Source organism: Apteryx mantelli, chromosome 1 (assembly GCF_036417845.1).
Source record: "Apteryx mantelli isolate bAptMan1 chromosome 1, bAptMan1.hap1, whole genome shotgun sequence".
NCBI classification, from domain to species: domain Eukaryota; kingdom Metazoa; phylum Chordata; class Aves; order Apterygiformes; family Apterygidae; genus Apteryx; species Apteryx mantelli.
In genome coordinates, this window is record NC_089978.1 from 101,828,564 (window position 1) to 101,855,740 (window position 27,177).

The 27,177-nt window shown below is 39.3% G+C and overlaps 1 protein-coding gene across 6 annotated transcripts in view; it reads left to right on the forward strand.

Moving 5' to 3' along the window:
- The window catches only part of ERG (ETS transcription factor ERG), a 192,548-nt gene that overhangs the window by 98,632 nt on the left and 66,739 nt on the right, over positions 1-27,177 (forward strand). The window contains exon 1 of one of the 6 annotated variants that reach the window (XM_013955328.1): positions 23,340-23,496. The exons of the other annotated variants lie outside the window; for them this stretch is intronic. Coding sequence (XP_013810782.1) covers positions 23,479-23,496 — 18 coding nt within the window. The 5' untranslated portion in view covers positions 23,340-23,478. Of the gene's footprint in view, positions 1-23,339; positions 23,497-27,177 lie in introns of those variants that run through there. 6 annotated transcript variants of the gene reach the window in all.

Below are 27,177 nucleotides of genomic sequence, written 5' to 3' on the forward strand. Positions count from 1 at the left end.
ACAACCTTATTACCCAAGTTGATGGTATCGTTCCTAGCTAGTATCCATATGCCTCTTGCAGATTTTAGTTTTTGCTGACAAGGAGGCATAACATTCTTGGTATTTGCACCATATGGTGAATAACTTAAATTTATACTGCAGCTTTTATCCTGAAGGAATCCCTGAGTGCTTTTCAAACTATTTTTATAGGAGTCACTTCACTCATCACTGAAATGGAGCCAATTCTGGGGTGAAACATGGCAACCATTCAATGGTAATTGGAGTCTGTAGCTCTTCTGAAAAACTGGAACAGCTTTGCAAAATGTTAATATTTTTGATGACATTGGTCATGGGAGGCCAGGTATTCAATGGGAATAAATTAACATTTTGGCTTCATTGGTGTCTGTAGACTACCCATGGCAAAACTGGCTGTCTGTGTAATTTTCGGCCCCATCTGTGTATTTTTCACTTCTGAAGCCTCACTGACATTCAAAAGCCACTTTTGTCCGATTTCCCAGTTTGTAACAAATTTTGAAACAGCTGTCAGAGGCAGAGTTGGGAGGGGGCACCAGAATGGCCCCTCTTTGCTTCTCGCCCCACTGCTGTCTGATCTCACCGAGCCTTTTGCCGAACAGTAAGTCACAATCCATGCGGGCCCCTCACACCTCTCCCTTCAAGAGGACAGAAAGAAAAACAGCCTTATCTTTGGCTTACCCTTATAGCCAAGACCAGGAGGAGGTAATGTCTAAGGTGGCCTTTGTTTGTTCATCTTCAGATAGATGCGGTAGGTTAAGCTAGATGTGGTATACTGCCCTGGAGTGCAGGCAATCTGCATCTAGCTATCTACCTCGTGACAAATTTTGGGTGTGATTATGAGCACAGTGTTAAGTCTCCCTATGGTTCGGTCTGTGTCTGTGGACTGGAGATAGCATCTCACCAGCAACAAAGGAGGTAACAGTATTTTCCTCCTTCATGCAGATGTTATGAGGGTAAATTAAGGAAGCAGCACAGGCAAAGAGTTGCTGGCAGGTACATAAATTACAAACAAACAGACACCGAGCAAAATTCCTAAGGTAAATCACAACTTTCTGTCATCACTTGAAGACAGATAAAATTAGAAATTATTCCTGTGAAAGTTTTTGAACGTTTTTCTCATGCAGTCAAAGTCCTTAAAATCTGCTGGGTGTTTGCGTAAGTCAGAGCCACAGGATTTGACCTGGAGTGCATCAGCATTACAAACATAGCACTCTGTCAGAGGGAAGTCTCACACTGAAGAAATGAAACAGTAGCTCCGGAGTAAGGCATTTGGTCTTTAAGATGTGTGAATTCTCATGATCTTGTAACTGCAAGCCTTAACTAGAGGCTCTCCAAGATAGGTTTGATGTTAATTCTGGGATCTGATAACCCAGGACTTTCCACTACATCAGCTGCTCTTTTCTGAGAGTGTATGCTGAAAAATATGATAAAAATGAGGGCCATGACATCATGGGTGGAGTTGTGTGGAAGAGAACATGTCTCTGAAAACATTTTTTCCAGGAAGCTGGACAGTGCACTTGTGATTTCATATGCTTTACTAGATATTCCTGGTGATCTTGATGAGCAAACCAGGCTGCCTTTCTCCTGGGTGAGGTTCAGATAATGTGTAGTCCCACTGTAATATACTTTCATGTGGTTTAGATATAGAATATTTATACTGTTTTGAATGAGATAGACTTTATTTTATGAGAAGTTAATTTTGGAAGTGCTCTCTGTAGCAACCGCAGTTAGTATTCCTGGTTTTGGCATTGCAGACACAGGAAAAGTCATTCTACAGCCAGAAATCTGACAGACTTGACTGGGGGTAGCAACCTTTCTATCTCACTCTGCACGTGGCTATAACTTAAGACTATTATTTCATCTGTGACAGGCAACTTTTGGGAAAAATTTATTTGGATATGAGAGTCAAAAGTCAGCTTCACACATGTGTAGGTATAAACCTATTGACTTATCCATTGTCCTTCTCCGACCTCTGAAGAAAAGTTCTGACAGGATTTCACTGATAAGAGCACAAGAAACTCTTTGGTAGAGAGAGAGGCTTAAAAGAAAAGAAAGAGTCTGTAATTGCATAACTTTCATTTAAGCCAGCATCCATTTTTAATGGTTTTCATTTTCAGGTAGCAAATGAGCAACCTCTTTTCAAATATTCTGTTGGCTGCATTATTCTGTATTTTAGCAGAGTTAAGCATTCAGATGCTTTTCTATCTAATCTGTATATTTATATTTGAAAAAAAAAAGCTCCATAAGAAATGTTTTCTGATTGGTTTTTATTTAAAGAAAGAAAAAAGTGACAAATCATTCAGTTGGGAGCAAGTATATGAATATTGTCAGATTTTAGCTATATATCCCTGAAAACATTGTCAAAAAAGTAATATAAAATGTTATACTTCCCTGCTTTGAGGAGTTTTGCCCTCTGAGCAGAATAAAATTGAAGTAACATAGAAGAATTACCTTGGAAACCCCACAAGGAAATAAAGATTTAAAACAAACCCACAATTAGTAATATAAGTATGGTAAAATCTCAGAGGAAAAGACGGTCACGTGCAGTCTACTATAATACTTCTAGTCTCTTTGCTTGTGCACTGGGTAATCTTTGTGCTTTTCAGATGCAACCACAGAATGACAAAAAATAGAGCAGAAATGCCACTGGAGAGGTTCCTGAGCCCTCGCCCAGTCCTAGGGCAGCAGCGAGGGAGCTGATCAGGTGTGGCCCAGTTAAGCATTGATTTCACTTGCCTTCACTGGAGCTCACCAGCAATGTAGCACAGTGCCCATTGGATGATCACAGCTGAGGGTAGAAATCCAAGCGCTGCCTCTAATTGAGACTTTTGACTCTAAAGGTTGTGCTCCTGGGCCAGAAGAGCTGATCTGAAGAAAAAATGGAGTTGGACACGTAAGGTCGCTTTGTGGTAGAGCAGCAGGTAGTGCTGAGGGGGTGGCTGTCCTGCTCTGGAGCAGAGGCCCTCAGTCCAGGCTGGTCTAAAGCACAAATATTTCTTCTGAGGCAAGATGCTGGACTTTAAACAACTGCTTCTCCCTCATGTCAATTAAGGGTGGGAAAAGTATTCTGCTGGCAGGGGAGAGGCCTGGATTGCTGGCCCTTGGGACCTTGTGAATGTGGCTGTAAGATCAGGACTGTGCTGTGCAGTTGCTGCCAATATCAAATGAGGACAAAGATAAGTTCATATTTCATGGTACAAATTGTTCTTCTCTTTGAGTAATGTAAGACTTTTTTTTGGCCATTTTTTTCTACCTGAAACTACCTCTTAAATCCATATATAGGCGTATAAATAGAAATAACTTTGGAGTGAAAGTTGGCTAGGTGGGTGGGTGGCAGTCATCATTGTTTGAAATCTGGGCAGCCTGAACCTGTGTCTTAGAAGATGACTCCAGAGGGAGGAGAGGGACTCCACTATCTTCAGAGGGAGTCTGTCTGACTAGCTCAGACCTTTTAGATAGCTAGCATGAGTAGAAATGTATCCCCTACTTAAAATGAAATTTAGCCTTGGAGGCAACAAAGCTCAAAACTGCCAGAAGAAGTTTACTTTTCAGGCAGTTTTTTTATATCTTCCCTCTCACACACACATGCACTTTGGCTGCTATTTATAATTTTAAATGGTTCCCTCTCAAATGTGAAAAGTATTGAGTAGCTAGGATAAAGCCCAGGTTCTAAAGAAGCCAGTGAATCCCCTGACTTCAATGGAGACAGGATTTCACCCTCATTAGCTTTTTTTTTTTAATCTCTATATGTACAGAGATACTTTAATTGGTTATGAACTGTATCACTTTTTGCCATTGTATTCTGAAAAAAAATTTAATGCTAGATAATAGTACATACATTGTGAAGTCAAGCTGCTGGTTTTGTAAAAGGAAATGAAGTATTCTAACTTGTAAGCATAAGAAGTCTGTTTAAAAAAAGGCTGTATTATGGTGTTAAAAAATACGAGACAGTATAACAATCTATAGGATGATGACAAGATAAACTGGCGAGCAGGGCATAATAAGGCAAACAGTTTGAATAGTTTTTAACAAACTATTCAAGTTCTAAATGCTGTCTTTTTTTAATTCTGTAGTTGTCCATGAGCATAGAGTTACTTTCCACATATTTGTTTGTCCTTTGAGATTATTCACATGTTGCATCAATGCATTCAGCCTATGGTTTGCTTACGAAGTATGAAATCGCTATGCTAATTCACAATCTTACATTCAAACTATATGACCAATCTGTTTGCTGAATTTCCTGTAGTACATTTTCTGAATGGACAGTTAAATCTCTCTAAGTTGCAGGGCCAGAAGCAAATCTGGCAATGCTCAATTCTCTTTCAATGAAGTAATTCTTCAGTACAGAACTTCCAAGAATAAAGTGGAAAAAATAAGGTGAGAAGATACCTGTTTGGTCACCCTCTCAAGCACTGTTTTGTATCCTTAGCTTCCAAACACCATGGTCCCTTAATAATTTTATTTTCGTGACCTCAAAATATTCCAAATGGAAAAATAAATCTATGCCCAATTTTAAAACTGTAGAACATGCTGATTAGTAATAGTTATTTCTGAAGGATGATGTAGTACACAGGCTTTACTGGCAATTCTTTATCTGTATAGTAACTAATGGTGCTACATTTTAAGGGAGTTCATATAAAATCCTGCTGAATTTTGACTAGCAGTGGTTATTTAATTTTGAAAATAAGGACCTTCATAAGTGATTAAAAATGAACTTCTAGAGTGTCAAAAATGCCAAACAGTGAACATTTTTTGAAAATTTGCAAATATTTGCATTAATGCTTGCATTAATCTAAGTATTTTGTCACGTAATGAAACTTGAGGAATACATTATACAACTGTGATAATCACTGAGATTCTATAACATCCCGATGACCTTCCAAGATGCAGCCCACGTAAACTTTGTTAAGCTTGTAGTAGCAATGATGTAACTTGCCTTGTAAACAGCTTGAGAGGTTTGGATAAAAAATATCAACCTTGGCACTCAAGTTTTTTTAAACAAGCCACCAAAAAATGTATACACATAAAGTCACGTATCTCACGTTTTTGGTAGGATTCACCTAACTCTAGACATCTGCAATGTCTACATTTAAGCTACTTACCCCAGACTCCATTTATATGAGTGCTCCTCTCCAATGAGTGGGAAATAGACATTTTTAAGGACAAAGATCATCTCAGCCAAAAGTAGTAATTGAAAATTAACTAGAAAAATGGTTCATATGGAACACAGTCCTCCTAATTCCCTGAAAAGATGCTCTGGAAATAGTGTCTCACTGAAAAAGAGGATACATCTGAAAAAGGTGCGGGGGCTTTCGGGAAGAGACAGACAAGAGAGAAGGGGTTTCCTTACGGTTGGTCATGTTTGCTGTAGGAAAAGTGGAGCTGTCCAGCAGCGTAGGCAAAAGATACTGTATTTTCTTTTGGGGGTAGAGAAACTGCACTGTCTGGCTGAGAGGAGGAATGCATATGGGGGAAAATCTTACCTTTTCCTTTGACCTGTAGGTGAGCACTGCACTTGCATGCTTTGCAGCTGCAGCTAGTATTGCTTTTGAAACCTCCTTGTTTGCAGGAGCTAAGAAAGGACTGTGTGTGTCTGACATCATACACAAATGTTAAACACAAGTGGAGCTGGGTCGATGGAAGTTCCCCTTTGAAACATACTTTGAAGCATTGCAGTCTTCAAAGCTGGCTTACATACCCTGTGCTGTGATACGCAGCCTTTTGTTTTGCATAAGTGTTTGTTTTAATGAGGTAGTGCAATGCAGCTCATCGAAATCAAAAACATATGATGCACCCTAGGCAAGAGAAAGGCAATAACTATACAGATTTTTGAAGAGGGCTAGTCATACCACAGGCTACCATTATAACAGAAAAAACAACAAGAATTTTAATATAGCTGTCTGGCCAAATATATTAATTTAAATTGAATGGCTTTTTCTGATATTATAGCTGTGAGGCACAATGTTCTACTGGCAAGCATCTTCAAAACCTTTTTTAGAAGATTTGCTTCAAATTATTTCTGTACACCAGATCTTGATGGTATATACATTTGGGAGTGTAACCAAAGGAAAAAGCTTTCGATTAAATCAGTGACCTTTCCTGGAGGTTGAATGAAATGGAGATTGTAATATGAAAAGCTACCTTCCTCAAATATGTATTTTCTCCAAAATATTTACTCTGAGCTCCCCTCCATGAAGTTTACAGCAACTTTTTAGCAAATGCTGATAGAATATACCTGTGCCAGCACAGTAATATAGTTTCTTATTAGAAAACTCCCTTTCAATAAATTTCAGTCACTTCCATGCTCACTTCCCCAAAGGGTTTGCTACCCACTGACTCCCATTCTTTGCCAAAGAAGACTGCTGTTGCTGTTTATTCTTGGAAATTTAGCCTTTATCGTGTGTGTGTTTTGCTGTACTTCTTTAAAACCTGGGAATACTTGTTTCCCTCAGCTAATTGCATCTCTTTCCAGTTGACAAACTGGAGACACTTTCCTGTTGCTGTGGAGAGGGGTGAGTGTGATCATTTCTTAAAAATTATTTTCTATTTCAACTTCATTTGATAAAAAATGGTGTCACTTTGTCTTGACAATTATCTTTTTACATCATTATGTACATGAGGCAAAGCTCTGGGAACACACTGAAGTCCAGAACAACTTGTAGCATGTTCCTAAGCACTTGCTGTTAATGGAAGTCAAATCCCACCAGGAGACCAATGGCATGTGTGATATTACACTGCCTATTATTAGATCTATTATTAGATTAGGCCTGCTACAAAGCTGTCAGAAATTTCACCAAAAAGCACAGGCCCAGTAACAACTTATGTGCAGAGCTTGTAGAGGAAGGAGATCGCTTTCCTGCTCACCAGGGCTACCTGATTTTTAAATGGGTGTAGGACAGCCTGCAGACAGCCCTTACACGGCTGGAAGTGGTCCCTTAGGATTTCTTCTGGTGTCTGATTCTCTGCAACCCAAACTGTCTTCTACAGCAAAAGAAATCTTCAGTGATTTCTTTAGGGGAGGCTTTTTTTTTTTTTTTTTTTTTGGACTGTGTATGGCTAATGCACTATAAATCAGCTGATCAAGGTTTGACAGTTTGGCTCTATGCAGACAGCTTATTTTAGAAAAGAAAATAAGCCTTTGTTTTATACTTGTTAGAAATACAGCCTACTGTTTTTAATTCCCACAAAACCACTGTTTTCCCCGGCATGTTTTCCTTAATTTTGAAGCCATAAATGATATTTAAAACAATTGTGATAAAATCAGTGAAGGAGACAACCTGCTAAGAACATTTCTCCCATCCCTTCTACATCACATGCTACATCGTACTGCCATTAAACTGGTGGGCATTTTTGAGCCCCTCACAGGAGACAACAATAATTCTTTAAAATGTAAGGTGTCAGCAGTCTGTGGTCTCTTATAACACATCTCTTCCTCCATCCACAGAGAGGATGAGGCTTGCTAATGGAAATAGTAACTATTACTGTTTTTATCCTACTAGTTATAATAGCTCTGCTACTCTGAAACACAAAGTAGTAGCCAGTCCTTCTGCTATATGTGCCCTTCTCCCACCCTTAGCCTGTGGTACCTTCTCTGAAACCCCTGTGCCATCATCCTGTGTAATTAATAGGAGTGCACAACTGAGGCCAAACCAAGGGGCAGCATCCTTCATCAGTGAGCTGCAGGCAAATAATTTTGGCCAGAGCGTTTGGTAGCTTCCACATTGTGTCAGTTGTCTCCCCAGGAAGGTCTGGGTGGAAATATTGCTTGCAAAGCACCACTCTTAAAGTGGCATGCTGCCACAAGGCATTGGTGGAGCTGAGGGATTAGAGAGGACAGCTGAGGGACTGAGCAGATGTTGCCACCTGGGCAGTGCATACTCTAGCTCACAACACATACTCAGGCCTGAGGAGTTGCTCTCCTGCTATTCCAGGTGACAGATCACTTCCCACACCCTTATGATGGGCAACGTCATATGTTTTGCAGTTCAGCCTGTGTTCTCCTGTGAGAGGACAGTTTCACGTGGTTTAATGACAGTGTGGATTCACACAGGTTTTTTTGTTTGTTTTTTTTTTTACTCCCTGTTACTTCCTTTGCCTTGAACTTTCTCCTTGGAGACATGTTGCTGTTCATATTTATTTATTCTATGCCCGGGCAAAAATTCAAGATCCTTCAGGTACAGCCAAGTTTTGCAACCCATGGGATTGAATGCAAAATTATGGCCAGTCCCCACTAAGATGTAAATACCCACTTCCAACTTAGTGGACTGAAGAGTCTGAATCTAGTACTGAATTATAAAGTTCATGCCTGGTTGCGTTACCTGCTTTCACACATGGGTAGCACAGGGCCCTGATCAGTTACTCACAGTCGTGCTTATCTATAAATGTTTCAGATAGGTACTTTTCTTCTCAAGAAGCAGTGCTGTGCTTCCGTGTGATCATCATTATTTCTTTGGCACAACCAGCTAAACAATGATTTTTTAAAATGAAAACTGTATTTCTTTGTGATGCCAAAGTCACCTACTGCAGATCAAAAGACTTGTTTGCTTTCATAACCAGACAATTTTTGGTGAATTTTTTCACTTTCTTGCACATTTCTGTGAGTTCCGGAGTGTATTGTTGGTCACCAGATCTGGTATGGTTGGAGTAGGCAAAGCTGGTTTTCTTCTGACTTACGTGCATTTGATTACCTGGTTTGCTGTTCTGTAAGTGTAAGTGTTGGATGTCCAAGCCTGTGTCAGATTTGGGTATTTTCCAGCAAAATGTTCCTGTTTAAAAGGTTTGCCTGTCTATTATGAAGCAGAGATGTATTTTTCTTTTTCCTTTATCAAGGCTTCCAGCTGTAACTCTCCCTGGGCCAGACCTGAGAGGTGCTGGTGCCTTAGGGCACCCCCTGATTTCAGGGCAGTCATGCTCAGCACAACTTGGGACTCAGCCCGCAACTTGATGGTTCTTTTATCCATGCTCAGAGGTGAAGGGGGCAATAAGCAACAGCTGATTGATGGGTGTGATCTGATTTTTTTCCTGCAAATCATCTTGCAGCAGCACAATGTGTCTCTGTTCTGTTCTGCTGCTCCTTTAATGTAGTACACAGGGATGATGTTTGAGACTTTGGGTAGGAGAGCAATTTCTTTCTAGTCCCACTCCCTTTGGTTTTCTTCCTAGTTTTGTAGAAACTTTCTCAATAATATTTGCCATCCCCTTAGCTCCCAGTTTGAATTGTTTCATTCTTCCACTTGTTTCTGCATTTTGCCACCTATATCTCCACCTGCATTTGGCTACTGACCTGGTATTCAGGAAATTACCTAAGCTTTTTTTTTTTTTTTTTGCTAAGTATTTAATTGCCTAAGATAAAACACAAATACTGAAAAACAAAGAGATGGCAAGAAATGCCAGGGACACATATACTCCCATGCATCTCTTCTCTCTTGGAGAGGCATCACACCCTGGAAACTTTGCAAAGGGAAAACCTCAGCACACTATCATATAAACATAATATAGGAGACACATGCAATTATTCCTGCTTGTGGTACTTTTTTGTAAATGGGACACAGTTCTGTCTGAATATTTAGAAACACTTTGTTTTAGAAATGTTGTAGTAGGATGTTCTGACATTTCCTATTTTTTCTCTCTCTTTTTTTTTTTTATAATTCAAGGCAATTAATGGAATTCAACACAAATTTGGAAATGATTCCACATGGCTCAGAGTTGCATTTTTTAATGGGTTTATTATTCACCTCTCCCCAAAATGTGGGACCGATATCCCTATGATGATATGTTTGCAATTTACCTCAAAAACCAGTTCTCTCAGTAAAGTCCTACTCCCTAATGACCTGCTTTACTTAGCCTAATTTATCCAGTGCAGAAGGATGTTTGCCACCCTACTGTATTCTTTGCACTTCCTTTGTATATTCTAAATATTTGGGGAGGGGATTTCTTTGCAGATCTTGGAATCATTGTGAATTAATAAGCCTGGGGCTGAAAATACCATGGTGATGAGTGCATGATATTATATATATAGTGTGTATAACGTACTTTAATGCATGAGATTTATTTTAACATATAGGTGTTCAGGCTTGAAAACAATTGGGCAATTTAAAATTAAAAAAAAAAAAAACACAGGAAAAATAACACAATAAGAAAATTAGCCTGAGGGGAAGAAGAGCCTTCGAATGAAACTTCACCTGCAGGAGCTGAATATTGTGTTAAGAGATGTGTCCACTAAAAACATCAGTCTAGTTGGAGTGAATTGTTTTGACTTCTTATTTTGTACAGTCTTTAAAATTAATAACATAAATCACAGTGTGTGAATCTGGCTATTCATAGTGCACAAAGTTCTGTTGTTTGGTATAGGAAGCCTGCAAAGGTGATCTACTTCTTTTCCAACCATACTTGAACTAACATGTATCATTTTATTTGTTATCCTCTTCAATTTTGTTTCAGAGGACAGTTTCTAGAATGACAGCTTAGTAACATCACACTTGCTGTAACCTCTGCATTTTTTATTTTTCTAATAGAAGCTCAAGCCAGAAAAATATCCCACTTCTTGGCAATTGGTTAGAACCATTTACTATAATTTTTGACATTGCAATTATGTGGTTCTTAGTCAAATACTACATTCTAAATTCTTTCCTCATGGAGAGAACTGTGTGACTGGCAATATCTGGATGGTCTTGCTTGGATCATACTTCTGATATTGGCAGATAAACAGCTTTGATTCTGCATATGCTTGGCTTGAATGAAGCCTACACAAACTTTGAGAGGAATACATTCTTTTATAATATTATTCCTGCATGTTATTTGTATTTCAATGGCAAACAAGGCTTTCTCTACCCCCAGATTTGGTGCTACCATCGTGCAGGTCTTCAGGCAATCATATCGTACCCTGCAGGAGTTTATGGTCAAAGGTCCTGATTTAGCAAAGCATCTGACCAAGTATTGTATCATAGTTTGGCTGCTTGTAATTCACTCTGTCCCATGTTTTGTAGGATACTTAAATAGCAAGTGAGGAGCAGAGCTGGGGAGTGAATGACTTGACTTAGTAATGAAGCTGCTGCCTTGGCAGGTGGCAGGTCCCCACTGGCAGGAGATGGAGATTAGCTGAGAGTGCTGTGACTGGGCACATGCTGGGTTACTGCATAAAAGGCGGGAGGCTTTTCCCCCGCCCCTTGAGAAACTTTGGGAATCTTGCTCTTTCCTTCCTTTGCTTTCTTGACAAGTGCCCTGAAAACAAAGTGTTGAAACTGTTTAAAAAATCTGTTCAAGGGAATGTCCAGTGTTTTCGAAGTCTGTTGTCATTTTTGTTTCAGCCAAAACTATTCAGCAAGGTTGACCTGAACTAACAAATGGCTTCAGCTGTCCTAAAACCACATTCTTTGGCAAATAACTGAGTTGCCAATAAATAAATACAATTTCACCCAACTGCGATAGAGACTTTCCACATGGTAAGAGGCCTTTGCAAGACTGGGACTGCAGCTTTGCCTTGGAGGGGAACAAGCACTGGGCATGAGTGTTAGGATATTAAGCCATATGTTTTTCTTCTACCTCCTGATTTTGACCTTGAGTTTAGAAGATTTAGGAGAGAGGGTGAATATGGGTGGCTAACATTCTCTGAGGATGTGAAACTGCCTTGCTACCTAATGCTGTTGTGTTATGCATTCCTCTAGCACCACTTGTATGCATATAACTGATCTTTCAGTTCAATATGTGTAAAGAATATATGCTTGAGTTTGAGTTGATTTAGGTTATTATTTAACTGGTGGAAGTTCCAGCTCTTATATTTGTACTGGCTCTTGTTCATCATTAATTTCCTGAGATAGTCATTTAAGCCTGATTCTCTGAAATTGATATGCATGATAAATACCAGTGGCTAATTAGTGAAGGAGGTTGATATGCTGAATAATGCTTTGTGAAGTACTGACACTAATAGTAGTATCAGCAACTCAGGGTAGGAAGACCAACCAACCTCTACAGGACTGTTTTTAATATGGCATTTTTGTATAATTTTGGTAAGCCAAATCATCAATGTCAGGTATAAAAAAGCCTTATTAGTAGAGAAATGAGTAGTACAGTTAATAAAATTGATTCTTTCTACTCTGAATGCAATACTTTATGTGTAAGAAGAGCTAATGATCAAATCCATTAATGACTGCTTTCCACTTTACACAGAAAAGTTCAAGTTTTCTGAAAATTGCCTGCATTTTTTCACCTACAATTTAGGTCTCCTGAAATTCTGAGTATCTGATTGCAGTGGTAAATCATGCAGTTGGCTGACCTACATTGGACATGCAAACTGGTAGCTTCAATTATTTGTGCCTGCAGTATATTAGAGCTAGCAGTATATTAGAGCTAGCATGAAAATTCTCCCAAAAAACTAGGAACCAAAAAACTAAGGTCCTGAGCCTGCAAAATAACATCCATAAATTCAGCTTTTACATTTTATGTAGTCTTCACTGATGTCAATGAGAATGTAATGTTCAACTGTGTAAAGATAAGTCCATATATAAGTCTTGCAGGACTGAAGTTCAGATCTGTGGTGTTATTTTTCAAAACCAAAACCGGATCTTTTTTTAAAAAATTCAACAATTAGAGTTGCTAAGTGAAAACAACACAGATACCTGTAATGTCCTTTATTGAGCCCAAGAACTGAAAAGCTGTGAAATATTAACAGTTAAGGAAAACATAAATCTTGGTTACTTTGAAATCTAAGGAGAATTTTCCTAGTAAGGTTGAAGAACACTGGCCAGACCCTCAGACCCTCTTCCTCTTCCTCTTTCTTTCTTCTTCTTCTTCTTTACTGTCAGATCATTAAAAAAGTGACAAACTTGAATAACATTTCTTCTCTCCTTTCCTCTTAAAAAATTTTGCCATTTATGAGCCAGACAAAATTTTCTGCTCGACTCTGAAGCCTCAGTTGTTAAAATGGAACCATGTATGGGAAATCAGATACAACTTTATGGGTGAAGAGAGTATTACCCCTCCACCAAGGGAGCCGCTCAGTGTAGGGTCAGATTTGACCAGCAGGATAATTTTAAGACACAAAGCAGAAGGAGGCTTGGTCTCTCTTCACATTTTCAGTGTGACAGATTTGCCTAAAATAGTTTCTGTCCAGATTTCATAAGGAAACAGAGCTATCCGTCCATTCAGTGGAGAGTTGGAGGGCTCAAAGGTGTTAGCTTTCCAGAAGGTTGTGTAGCACAGCAGGGAGGTGAGGGAGACAGTCCTGAAAGAGTGTCTCCACTGCAGGAAAGGCAGGGAGAATGTTTTGGGCAGAGTTTGGCAGCAGCTGCCTGGCACATTGGTGCCGGCGTGAATCCAAACTGGCTACGATGCCCCGACTCTTGCACAGCATCCCCAGCAACATGAGGGACCTGAGTCTGTTGCAGTGGAGAGGAAGAATTTGGGGGCGAAAAACTTTTATGCAAAGGAAACCAAGCTGTCTTAATGCCACAGTTTGTTTTTGAGAAATGCAAAAGCACTTTATATAATATCATTTTAACAGGAGCTTCTTTTATGGATCAATCACAGTATGTTGTGGAAAATAATGGGCCTAATTCTATAGCTGCTAAAATAAGTGGAAGCCCTGATTTTTACTTCAGTGTGAGTAAGATCAAGTCCAAAAGATGTAGCAAGAGTTTAAAATTTTATCTTTCAGCTGATACAACATTTTAAGAAGATGGAGATGAAGAACTAGACACCCCATGGACTTGAGTGCCATGAATTAGAAAAGTCTGGCATTTTCTAGGATTAGACACAAAATACAGATGCTTTTAGAATAAACACCATTCTAAGGAACTAATGCTGCATGCAAAATTTTATTTCTGCTTTACTGGAGCCCAACTAATTGGGAGTGGTTGCTGGGAAAGTCATGGGCCACCAAGGTAATTTAACACACATGTTTTAGCAAGTTTTTCACACGTCTGGCAAGTCTGTCATAGTAGGAAAAGGCTGTAGGGATTCTTTCCTGGGCCTTAAATCATGCATTAAATCTTATCAATTATTGGTTCCTTCCATATTTCCACTTCTGCTCATTTTAGGTTATTGGACAGTACTTTTTGTGACTTGGAACATGACCTACTTAGAGCTCTTTGAACCTCAGGATCTTCAGTTTGCAGGAAACTGTGATAATGTGTAATTTTGTTTAATTTCCAGTGGGTTGAAAGTTTAGTTCCACTGAGGCAAAAGGAGTTGTGCTATCCCTTTCAGTAGAAGCAGGACGTTGTGTTTATTTTTTTAAAATATTCTGTCAGCTACAAAGTGCTTTAGATATGTGAAATAAGATTGTGATGATGATGACAAATCTTAGGTCTACAAAACCTCTGGGTTAAAATTGTCTTGGCAACTGACTATATTCAATGCTTTCTTTGAAGTGATAAGCATTTTATGCCCACAGTTTGTATCCCTTAATGTAATTGAGAACTCTTTTTCTCTCTTCCTGGCAGGTATATTTAGTCCCCATAAGAAAATGCTTTGTTTTATTGTTGCCAAGTCCTTTGGTTTCACTGTACTTTTAAGATAATTATCTAATGTTCTTGTATGTTGTTGTAAATGCATTTTTCTAAATGCACTGAGCTTTATAAATGTAGTCGTACAGAAACCACGCCAGGTAGGACTTTATCAAAGTGGCATTTCTTGGATATTGGAAATGCTTGGTACTCATCATCATGCTTTACAGATCCAAGGTATGCTGTAACTCTTTAAAGAGACTTCTCAGGCACATTTCATGCTGATAGTAAAAAGTTCTTCTGTAAACTACTGGAGTAATGCCAAAGGCAGGGAGTTGCCAATAGACAGTTCCTGGAATCACCCAATTTCCAAACAAGTCTTTTCTACTACCCAGACAATCCTGCATGGGCATCACTGCAGATATGTGGTAAAGCTCCAAGGTGTCAGATCTAACTGAGGAGAGGAATGAGGCCGTTTATGTCTCTAGTACAAGATCATGCTGTGATTTGAGACCTATCTGCTGCTCCTCAGAAAGCCACAAGAAAACTGCAGCTTCCACAGGCATTTTTGGTTGTTATTTCCTCTCAACAGGTTTTCAAACAGGTGATAAATATTTATAATTTAATTGTATAGTTGAAAGTCAAACCAGTTGTAGTTAATACTGATTGTTTTTTTTTCTCACAAGGCATATGGCACTAGGACTTTGAGAATGGCAGAAATATCAGACAGTTGTAGAAATGTGTGAATCTTATCATTTCTGGACCATACAATCTAGCCTCAGGAGTATTTCTAGAAGATGTAAGATACTATCACAATTCCTGAGTGGACTTATTTTCTATTTGTGTTTTTTTTTAATTTCATTGCAAGTAATTGTTCAATGATTATTGTGTCTTCTTGTTTTCAGTATTTAAAATGGCCAGCTAAATGTATCTCTCTGTCCTAGACTGTGAGAAAATATGCTACTATTTGGAATGTGCTCATTTTGCAATGGCAAGTTACCAGTGCAACAGAAGTAGTTTACTTTTACTATATACAGCATACATTTAATGTTTGGAAACAGTGACAGGAATGGCATCTCCTGCAACCTGAATTTCTTCTTTAAGATTTTGACAAAAAACCAGTGCTCTTGGTGGAGTATTAATTTTTGCATTGCTCCAGCAATCCCATCCCCATTACTCTTCTACCTGGGTCTGTCACCTACAGCCATGGGAAAAAAACAGGCAAAGGTCTCCTACTTCAGATAGGGCAATTATTTAGTCCCAGCATAAGATGCAGTGAGATACTTGGCACAAGTTGAGATGAACTAGGTAGGTCAAAGTTTTGTTTATATACCTATTCTTTCTTTCTTATTTTCTTTCTTCCCCACTGCTGGAGGATTCACCTTTTGTTGAAGCCAGTTGTCTGAATGGAAAGAGGTTTATCAAAATATTGGGAAAAAAATATCCATGGAGAATCCAGTTTTGTTGTTGTTCAAATCTGAGCTATTCTGAGTTCATATTTAATGTAAAGGCATATCAAAGTCCTGAGGGTCTCTGTGTGTGTGCGTGCGTGTGTGTGTGTATGTGTGTGTTTGGGGGTTCATGTAGGTGTGTGCATGTATGTCAAGGTAGTCACAGGGTGGCAGTTTTCAGTTATTAAGAATGATCTGGATTAGCCCCGGTCTTTCTGGGGCTAGGTTCCAAACACAGATATTTCACATCTGTTTCTTGTTTACAGCCACTAACAAAGTACAACACAGAAAGCGTCCCAATTTTAGATGCATGTCTGGTGCTTTCAGCAATTCAACTAGTTACTTAGAGAGAGACAGACAGACAGAGAAAAAAAAAAAAGCACAGCTATACCTCCTATTCAAATTTGCAGATTAGGCAAAGCCAAGAGGTGAAAGGTCAAATAAAGCAGTTGAAAACATTTTCTATAGACTTCCTGGTCATGGAGAAAAAAAAAGGCATACAGTTCTCCAAAGCATGCTATAAAAGCCAGAGCAGTGTGAGGGACACTTTAATAGGTTCCATTCTTGATGAAAATCTTGAAACAGCCTCACTTATACGGTCTAGAAATCCAATATGCCAGACATATTCACTGCGCGCAACACCCATCAATCCAGGGTTGGTAAAACCTTGAAGGACAGCATTCTGGAGTAAGCAGTTCAAGCTATTGTATGCTTCAGTTAAAATTATCTAAAAACATTTGAGAAAGTGATGAAAAATGTTGGTCTTTTCCCTCAGAGCTATTTGTTTTTTGCCTCGCACAGAATTTGCTTTTTTGAAGTGTTTTTTTTTTTGTCCCTGCAGTATCATTGTCACTTAATCAGCTTTAAATCATCATCTAGCCTAAAACAAATAGCTTTCATATTGGTGGCAACTTTCAGCCAAAGTTTTCAGTGCACTTTAATTATTAATCCATACAGCACTCCTTTGGTATTTGGTGATATAATTGTCACCATTTTAGAGAAAGGAAAACTGAGGAAGAATCAAAGGAAAGTTGGAGTGATACCCATCTCACATAACTTGAGTTACCCTAAAGCTGGGTGTCCCACATATCATGAAGGTGCCTATTGTAGGTAATGGAAAGAAAGGGAGAAGTATGTTAAAGGTGTGAGTCATCCCACCTATTTTAAGTAGCTGTTATAGGGTAGAGTGAATGACACGATGAAGATACTTGTTTCAGGGACTGTGGAAAAAGTCTTGGAGAACTAGTTTAGTCTGGATATTTTAGAAGACTGATGAAATGAATTCCACGTCAGCAGTTAGTGATTTGATTCTCTGTCTGCAAGTGAGAATGCCATCACTTCCCTGTCTCGTTAAGCTGTTATGAAGTATGTGTGTTAAATATCGCAAATAACTCCAGTGCCAAGATAATGGTAACTGTGCCAACCTAATTCATGCAAATAGAGCTCCCATTTTTTTTATCTCCCATTTCTGCAGTATATTTTATGTATGGAATAGAACTGGTCTCCCAAGATGATCAGGACAGATAAGGTGGGCAAAGTATTTTTGAAGAGTAGTTTAATCGCCAAAAATATTTTGAGTGATGAAAGCTATTTAAGGGATCAGAGTCAGTAAACAAAATACTTTGACTTCCATTTTGAAAATTTGCAGCATTTTATTTCTGTAAAAATTTGCCCATGGAGAAACAATACATTTTTGGTTGCTACTGTTTCATGAAGTTTAAAAAAAAAAGAATTTTTTTTTTTTTTAATGTATGTTGCCCTCAAATCAGCCTCTCTCCCAACTTTCCAGCTTGGCAGGCAAATCAGGTGCACTGGTCGTTCTTGCCATTGTGGAACATGAGGCACAGGAAAGAAGGTGGGGATGGGATAGGGATGCGGAGGGTTCGTTGGCTGAACAGGTTGGAGGCACTGAAAATCGTGCATGGAGTGACCGAAAGGAAGCAAAGACAGGAGAATGGCGAGAAGTTAAGCTGTAACTGACCCTGAGGGCAAAACCGAAGATAGATGCCTTTGAAAGAAATCTGTTATCTATTTGTGTTAAAATATTTTATATATGTGTGTGTGTGTGTGTGTGTGTGTATAAAAAAGCAGACTTTGTATATATATAAAGAGCTGTGCATTGTGGTGGTGGAGGAAACGATGCAATAGCCCTGTCAGACAAACCAGAGCTCTCCTTTTAGAGGGGCACTGAGCACCCTCTAGTGACGACAGCTACTGAGACCAGCACAAAGCAAGAGCCGGGCTGGAGCTGCCTGGCTGCCCTGGCCTTTCCCCACGGCACTCGCAGGTGTTAAAAATTCAGTGGGAAAATGTCCAAGGGATAGGGCCGTGCTCCTCCTCTCTTCATTGTGGTGCAAAATCTGACACTGAGGCAAACTAGAAACATGAAAGCTTTGAAAGAAGGCTGAAGGAAATGCTGCTTTTTATGGGATGCCATGTTGCCCCAGTGGCCAGGCAGTATTAACAGCACAGCTTTACGTGGACTGCTTGCTTTGACACATTAATTAGAGTTTGGTGAATGCAAATGCACTGCTTCACCTGGAATAACACCTTCCTCCCTGCGGTAACCTTGGGGTTTGGAGCCAGGGGTCATTTGGGCAGGGGCAGATTTCAGGGTTGGACTGTGCTTTTTCCCAGCAGGAGCTTGTCTCTGCTGCCTCATCCCTGGTTTCCGAATCAAATTCCCTTGTGTGGAGAAGGAGCAGGTTCTTTAGGGAACCCCAGAGCCCCAGAAATTCTGGATATTTTGGAAGAGAGTTGGGGCAGAGCAACGGCAAGCAGTGTATGTCAGGGTGTGGAGCAGAGCCTACCTCTGCGCCTGGTGAAACCTGGAGCATCATGGTGCTATTTGGGGCTGCGCAAAGGGGCAGACGGGACTGCAGGAGCTGGCATTTTGGGGGCTGGGGATGCCAAGGCGGGCATGAAGGCTGGAGAGGGAGCGTGGCTGGCCTTGGAGAGCAAGGCTGCACCTCAAAACGCCTCTCAAGGCTGCCTCTGGTTGTGAAGCTGAGCTTTTCTTCTGGGCACCCTGGTTGTTCCTCTGCGAAAAGCCCGTTTTTGAGAGCTTTCGTTGTGGTGAGGGGAGAATTGCACTCTCTGTGAACAGATTTATTGACATTTTCTTCAGAGCTAGCTGAAAGCAATAAATTAGAGGGAGGAAGTCCTGCTGAAGAACTTGGTGAAAACTTGATAAGAGCGTATTTTGCCCTCACGCAGTGAGTTGAGTATGGCCAAACTGAATAAAAGGTTCAGAGCTACAATTATGCAAAATGAACTGTTTTTTTAAAAAAGAAAAAAGAACTTTAAACACATATCTTTGTGTGCCATGAAGTAGCATTAAAAACTTCCTTCTATTTATTAAAATCTGCTTCCAAAAAACTGCATCGCAGACTTTTTTTTATTGTACTCAGATTATTTGATATGTAATCTGGTTCTACCTAATGTCTCTTTTTTACCTGTAATATTATTAAGAAGAACACAGCTTTATTTCACTTTTCTTTTCTCGGTTCTTTCTTTTTCTTTTGGTACCTACACCTGCAGATAGTGTATGTACGCATACTAAGCTCTGACCTGGGCAGAAAACACAAGGTGCATGTGTCTCCGTACATTCTCCAGGAATGTGTCCCAATTGAATTTAAAGAGAGAATTATTTATAATTTAAGGAAGTCTATACATTTAAAGGGACAAAGGCCATGTTATTAGCAATCCTAATAGCATTTTAGAAAGTAAAAAGGGAAAGATGCTGTCCCAGCAGGCTGCAGAACAAGAGCTGTGAGAGTAAAAGACATTGTGGCACTAGTGAGGATATTAAGAGCTCGTCTCTAGTCTCATGGTCAGCCAAAGTTGAGAACAAAGTTCTTGGTATACCTCCCAGACAGCAAGACGGATTGCAGACCTGTTTACATAAGGAATATTGTAATGTATTTCCTGCATCGTAACACTCTAGCGGACATGATTTAAAAAAAAAAATCTGAGGACTGGATTGCTTTTCAAGGCACTAGTGGTGTTTCAAATGGCATGAGAAATAGTCACTTTGGAAATATTTTGCCTGTCTTTAGATCAGTGCATACATATTAAACATATTTGTAATAAATCCTAGGAAGGCTGCAAGAAGCAAACCAACTTTTTTCTTTGGAGATTCATCTTCTTTGTTTAGGACCTGGTCTAATCACTTATTTTGGATGGTCAGATCAAATCTTTAGGTCTGTGCAGGGCTGGTTGAAGTGGGTGAAGATTAACAGAGGATCAGATCTTTTGTCTACAGTTTAGAAAAGCTCTTCTCTAAAGAGGGAGCTCTTTAGTCTTAAAGATAAAAAGCACTTAAAGCAGTGTTTGTATTCAGCCTGTTTGTATTCAGGAATGAACTTAAGCACAATCATAACTTTAAAGCAGGTGCAAAAACTCTGTTTTGATTAAGAAACTTAAGAATATGTTTAATGTTAAGTACATGCAGTGGTGTTTTGTTGCTCTGGGGTTTCTAGATACAGGTTTGAATATAAATGAAAATTTCAACAGAAAAAAGTCCAGACAAATTAGGGTGACAAGCTTGAGAGAAAGAATGTGGGGAGAGAGGGTGTTACGTCGCTTGTGTGGCTTTTTAATACTTTTTAATGCTTTTTGTGTGTTTTCATTCTGTTTGTTGACAAAGCTGCATTTTTTTTTAACTCGCACACTATTATTTCAAACAATAGCACATAGTTGCCTAACATAACAAAACATATTTTCTTTCTATTTAATCTTAACGAAATTCAGAAAAGAGAAAAATAGTAGAAGTGTTTGTACTATTTTCCTTTTGCAACTGGATGACTGTGATTTGATAACCCAATATTTTCCTTTCCTTACAATACCAAGGCTTTGTCTCACAACTGGATCGACACAAGCATAAACACTCAGAAATCTGCATGTGGGTATTAGCTTGAATGTCAAATAAACTTCATTGAATTCTTTGGCACAGAATGTGTGCCAGTTTAAAATGGCAAAATCCTTACTGGGTTGTGGGCTCTATAAAACTTATGCAATAATAATACAGCTCAGTTAGGCTTGATATTGCATGCCTTATGCTTCCAAAAGCCCTACTGGGGCTACAGGAATCAACAGGAGGTTTGTCTATATGGAGATAGCCTGGAGAAGAATCATTACCAAAACATGCTTTTGAAAGAATTTTTTGGACCCCATCCACGGGAGAGCTGGAATGGATGTTTCAAGCTGCTCAGTATGTTAAAGGGGGAAAAAATATATATCATAGACTTCAGTAGAGTGGAAGTCACCCAACTGAAACATTATACAACACTTTGAAACTTCAAGAAAAAGGTTTTAATCTTTTGGCTGTCTTACTCATTGTTTGGAGATGAAAAGGGAGGAAATCAACATCCCCATGAAATACAATTACTGTAAATTGCTTTCTTTTCTTACTGTTCATAATGAAAATAGGAAAGTTACCAGAAGCCACCTACTCTGCACAAGCACAGTAGTTCAGTTGATGCAGGTTGCAAGAAGACACTCAGTAGGGCAAAAGCACTGGATTTACACATAAATAAACTCATAGAGAGTATAAATTATTGCACAGCAGTGCTGACTCTAGATAGGTCTGTAGTGACCAGAAGTCACCTCTGCAGTGGAAGAAACAGCAGCTCCATAAAGCAGACTATAAAATGAAGCTCAACCTGTAAGTGGAATTGATGCTGTGCGTCCAGAGTGGGGAGGAAAAGCCAGGTGTTTGGTGTCCCCTTCCCTGACTCCTCCTGCCCTCGAGCGCACGGGAGGCTCGCTCAGCCCCTCGGGGGGGCCCGTCCTCTTTCCCACTTGGGGCGAGGGGCAGCTGCTCCTGTGAAGTGAATGCCTGAGGGCCAAGCGGGCAGCGCTTCGTGCCCTGCAGAAGCAGGTGGCTGCGTTTAGTCTTGTTTGGGTCAGGATGGGAGGGAAAGAGTGAACTGAGCCTCTTGGTTCTGCCTCTGTCACTGCATACCATTGGGGAAAAAAAGCATACCAATTGCCAAAGGTAGTATGAAATTTCAATAGTCATCACCAGTTACAGAACAGCGCCCTAATTTCCATTTCTTTTCCTAAGGAGCAGGAGAGGAAGGCGTTGGGAGAGGGTAAGATCACCTACCTCTGGTAAATAATGCTGCTACAAACCTATTTCTTTTTCTTATTCTTTCTTATTCTTTTTTATCATACCAGAGTCCCTGGTCCAAGAGCAGGACCCTATTGCAGTGAGAATTGTTTACCCAGTGCTGCAGTGCTTTCAAATAGCATGTCCGTGGTTCAATATTGTTATACAAAGTACCCGGAAATCATAAGCAGGTCATTATCAGACCAGCTTTTAAAAATTACAAGATTGCAAAACAAAACAAAACTGACTTCTTTTATTTTTTCCTACAACTTTTGAGGGTCCTATTTTCAAACTTTTCTCTTCTAGATGAAAGCTCAGAATCTCTTGACACCAAGAACTACATCTTTTACAAAAACAGAAGATGTTGAAAGACTCACAAGAACAAGAGGGTTGTGCCAGCACCGGATCCTGAGTGGGTCTTTGCATGTGCACTTTTGTATTGGCTGGTGCTGTGAAAACACTTTGCCTTTCTTATTCCCATCCTTTTTTTTCCTCCCCTACTAGGAGTTCAGCACTCCTAAGCAAGGTCCTAGGACATGGACAGTCTTTCATTCACGCAGCCTGTAGTACTGGGGGTGTCCTGAGACTGCCAAGCACTACACCCAGGTAAATGAAAATCTGGTATAACACCAAGTAACAAATGACCATCACACTCAGTTCAGGAAGGGAATTGCCAATGAAATCATCTCATTTTCATACATGGACAGAGCAGAGAAAGCTGTGAACAAAAGAAAGAGTGTGGAAATTTTAAGACCGTTGAAGGCATTCAGGCATTTGCTTTAGAAATGTATGTGTTTTTGTGATTCTTTTTCTCAGTAAGAAAGAGGCATCAAAAAGAAAGGATTGTCTCCAGTCTAGTTACTTCTCTAAGAAAAAATGTGCTAGATCAGATAGGCTAGAAAGTGTCAATAGCTCAAGAATCCAGGAATGAGGTTAATGGACAAATATAGATGTGGTGTAAGCAGGCTAGACTTCATTAACATATTTGGAGATACACCCGCTTATACCAAGTCTGGCTTTGGCCCTGAATTGGCAATTCCCCAGCGAATAGAGTCTCTGAAACCAGTGCTGAATTTGGCCCATTTCATCTGACATCTGCATCCTGCCTCAAAGTGGCATGTCACACTTACTGCACATCAGATCACACCTGCCTAGGCAGTCATAGGCAATTGACTTTTTTTGTAAAAAAAAAAAAAAAAAAAAAAAAATCTAGTCACATATCATCAAGAAAAACAACATTGTTTTAGGACTCTTATCTCTTCACTCCCAAATATCCTGTTTCTTTGAGCTGCAGTGGCCAGGACCAATAGAAACCTCTTCCTGCCATTGGCTGACTTCATTTCCCAGAGTTAGCACAATCTCATCCGCTCTAAACAACCTCATCAAAACTTCTTTCTGGTCAGAGCGAAGCAATAATTATTATTAACAATTATTAGCAATCAATAATCTTGATCACATTATGGCAAGCACTATTAAGGTAAGAAAGGGGTACATTTTTTATTGGAATTTTTTTCAGTAACGTGTTCTTTGGTTTCCTTTATCAACCTAGATAAGTTAGAATTGGGCAACACCCCCACTGCCACAATAGAGGACAACAAGATTTCCTTTGTACTGCCTAGTAAATTTCCTTTTTCCTACTCCAACCATCCGCAAGGCTTAAAAACTTCAAACTCGGAAAAAAAATTGGGTTTTTTAAATTCACTGTTCAGTGCTGTGGATTGCATATGCGAAGCCCTTTTATGAGAGCTTCTGAAATTTCTTGTAGGTATCATTATGACAACTTGGATGTGTTTGCGGACTGCCATAAGGGGAGAGGTTGCTCACTGAAAGGAAAAAAAGGGTTCTTAAGAATGCTAACCTTTTGGATACTTTTAAATGTTTCTCTTGTTGATGGGGACGTAAATATTAGCAAGCGGGAGTGAGAGGCACCAGCTAGTTTCTGTGTCACACAGATGTTAATGATGTGCTTTTCTAGAAAATCTATCCTGATACTCAGGACGGTGCTTAATGTTATTTTAATGGTGGCGGCAAAATCTCCTGGGCGTGTTCTTTTTGTTTTAATTTTTTGGACAATAAAATTCTCTTATTGGTTTATAAATTTATCTCGGTGTGTAAGTTTTGTTCTTTTAAGAACAGCTTTGCTGAGTTTTTCAGGTTGTGTCACTTAGAAAGTTGAATAAATCTATATGTCTATCTATCAAGTTTTTGCTTCTCTGTATGTTGCAATAGACAGCAGTTACAGATATAGCAATAGCTGTGATTAATTGCAGAAGTATAACTGTAACTAAATGCTTTGTGATAGTGAAACTAATTTTACGTAAAGAGCAAAACAGCATGTACAATGAGGACTCTGCATCATTGTATTATCAGATTTGGGATCAAGGTATTTGATTTCTTCATGGTATTGTGTATTTTTGTACTTTTCTAATTGTGCCAGAGATTTAGTAAGGGATACGGGATAGCAGCAGTGCCTGGCCGTTAGCTAAGTGGAGCTGCAGTTTGATCCTGAGTAACTTCTGCTTAGTTGTTTACATTTTAATGATCATTTGATGCTTTTTGTTAAAATTTTTGAAATCTGAAAGTCTTACCTCAAGACAATGTGATTAAAAAGAATAATGAACCTTCTCTTTTTGTAATCAGTGATGCTTTCAAGAGTTTATGTGTAGAGACAAAGATCTGAATCTACTCTGCATTACTGGCCAGTATCTATTATACACTAAGTAGCTCCCAAAACAGCTGAGTTCCCTTTGGTTTCACTGTGCAATTCAGAGCACAGAGGACGTGAAAGGATAGGGCTCTATATGAAAATCTTGAGGTTCAGAGAGTCAAGTTTTGCATTGCTAAAAGAAGGTGCTATGTGCTGAGATAGTAACGTGGGGGGGGGTTGCATCTATTAAACAGAATATATTATTGATATCAATGGGAATTTTTCTTCAAAAATGATGGTACAATGTGTCTAGATGTTGTATATATTTTGAGGAATTTTTGTTATTTATTTTTTGACGTTTTCCCTGGGCTAAATTATAGTAGGGCAAGTGATAATAAGCAATATCACTTTGTTGTTATTTTACCTGTACCTTACACTACAGTGATGAGAAGATATTACCATGCATTGTGCAGCCTGTACAATGCAGACAGCAAAGCCTCCTAAGTGGAAAAAAATGTACATTTTTGTCTCCTTATCCGGGAGTATAAAACCTGTGGGGGAAATGTGCACCCCAAAACCCTGAGGATTTTGGCCCTCAGGGTCTAGAAAGGCCTTATATTTTGAAGCAAGGTTTTTATTTATGCAAGTGCAAAATGTAAAATGATTGGGAAGAAATGACAGGTGCTTTGTACTGTGGATGCGGGAAATGCTCTGACATGAAGCTAACCCAGTCCCAAGAGATTCAATTCTGCTTTTATACTGGGTATATAGAGAAGTTATTTAACTGAGAGAAGGTTTTCAAAATAAAAATATTCCATCTGTAGGTCAAAGGGGTGTCTGTTTTTTTGCTAAACAGCTATGTAATATGATTTCTCTTATTTTTTTGCAATTTCAAAATATTGGCCTGTGTTCTCTGCTGGTGTCAGGTAGCACAGTTTTTCCAACATAGTCATCATGAGACTGTAGCCCTGAAGGTAGAAAGCCTTATATGGGATCTCTGCCCAGGGTATTTACTTGCTTTTTTAGGGAACCTGTAGAGTCATTAAGTGTGAAAATTGGGTTCTGAATGGCTATTTGTTTGTTCATAACCAGGTAGAAATTGCTATGGATGCATATACATGCAAAGGTGGCTTTCCATTGTAACTGTTTGATTCATCCTTTTTGTATCACAAATCTGCAGAGAGTTTGGATTCACAAGAAGGTGGACTGACTTAATTGGGACTAACTGGTATATTTGAAGACAAACATTTGTGTAAGATTTCTGGGCCTGGCGTTGATGTCACAAGCCTGGTTTTGTTGGGAAATATATCTCTTCTCATACTCTAATTTCCTTCTATTGCCCCCCTCATTTCTCTTTTTCCCTCCTTCTCCCCAATGATAGGAAAAGTGGCACGATTCGTAGCTCATCTCAGTGCTGATAAGTAGAGCAGTTTCCTAAGCTTTTGCCAGCAAGTCTAGAACAGCTTGTTCCTCACTGGTGTCTTTGGTGAAAAGTTTCTCCTAAGAAGGAAGAAGCAGCAGTGTCTTTTTCCTAGACTATGAAAGAGATCAGTTGCTTTAATTTTGCCATTTCTGCTGTAAGAGTAGCCATCCAAGCTCAGGCCGGTGGTTCCTGCAGCCCAGTTGTAGCAAGAAGCGATGGCAGCTGCTTTAGGGGGCAATGTAAGAAAGAGCCGAGAGGAAAGTGGTGGGATAGTGTGTGCGTCTCCACGGTCGGGGTCTTGGTTTCTGTACACAGTCAGGAGGCTGATTATTTTTAGTATATTCACACCATCTACCTGATGCATGTATGGATAATCTCACTATTACATTTTTTTGGCATTCTAAGGAAAAAATGCTTTTTCAAGTGGAGAATGTGTCCTAACAGTCATGATTTCAGCACTGAAGTGACATGTTTTCTTCTGGCACAAACAGCACCTGACAGATGTGTGCAGTGACACAATGATGCAGAGCACTGAAGCTGAAGACTATCAGATCAATACAGAGCTGATAGTTATATGTATCCCACCAGTTACAATAAATATAATTTTAGAAAATATCAAAGGCTTCTGAAATAGGCATCTGTTTTTCGTTTTTTTTTTCCTTTTCAGAATGGAGCAAAAATCACTTAAGTGTCACCTTGTGGTGAAGTAACAATACTTACCTGAAGGTCATTTTGTTTTTCCCCATTATCCTATAGTGAAAGAAAGAACATTAAATAGAAAAACGCAGCTAGAATTTTAATTCCTTGCTCTGTAGCAGGCCTTGTTATATTTCTGTCCCTGACTGCCAGTGCAATTATACTTATTTTTAGAAAATCTTTTCAGTAAGTTTGCTTCAATGGCTTCTTGATCACACTTGTAGATATTTCTTTTACTGTAATTTACTTCTAAATATGTGCATGGCCACATTTTATTATTAATTTCTAAAATGCTGTTGGATTGGAAGCTATGATTTCTGTGAGAAAATGTATGTATATCTGATAGAGAACAGGAGAATCATTGCATTTTCTAAGGCTAGAAAAAGTATGGA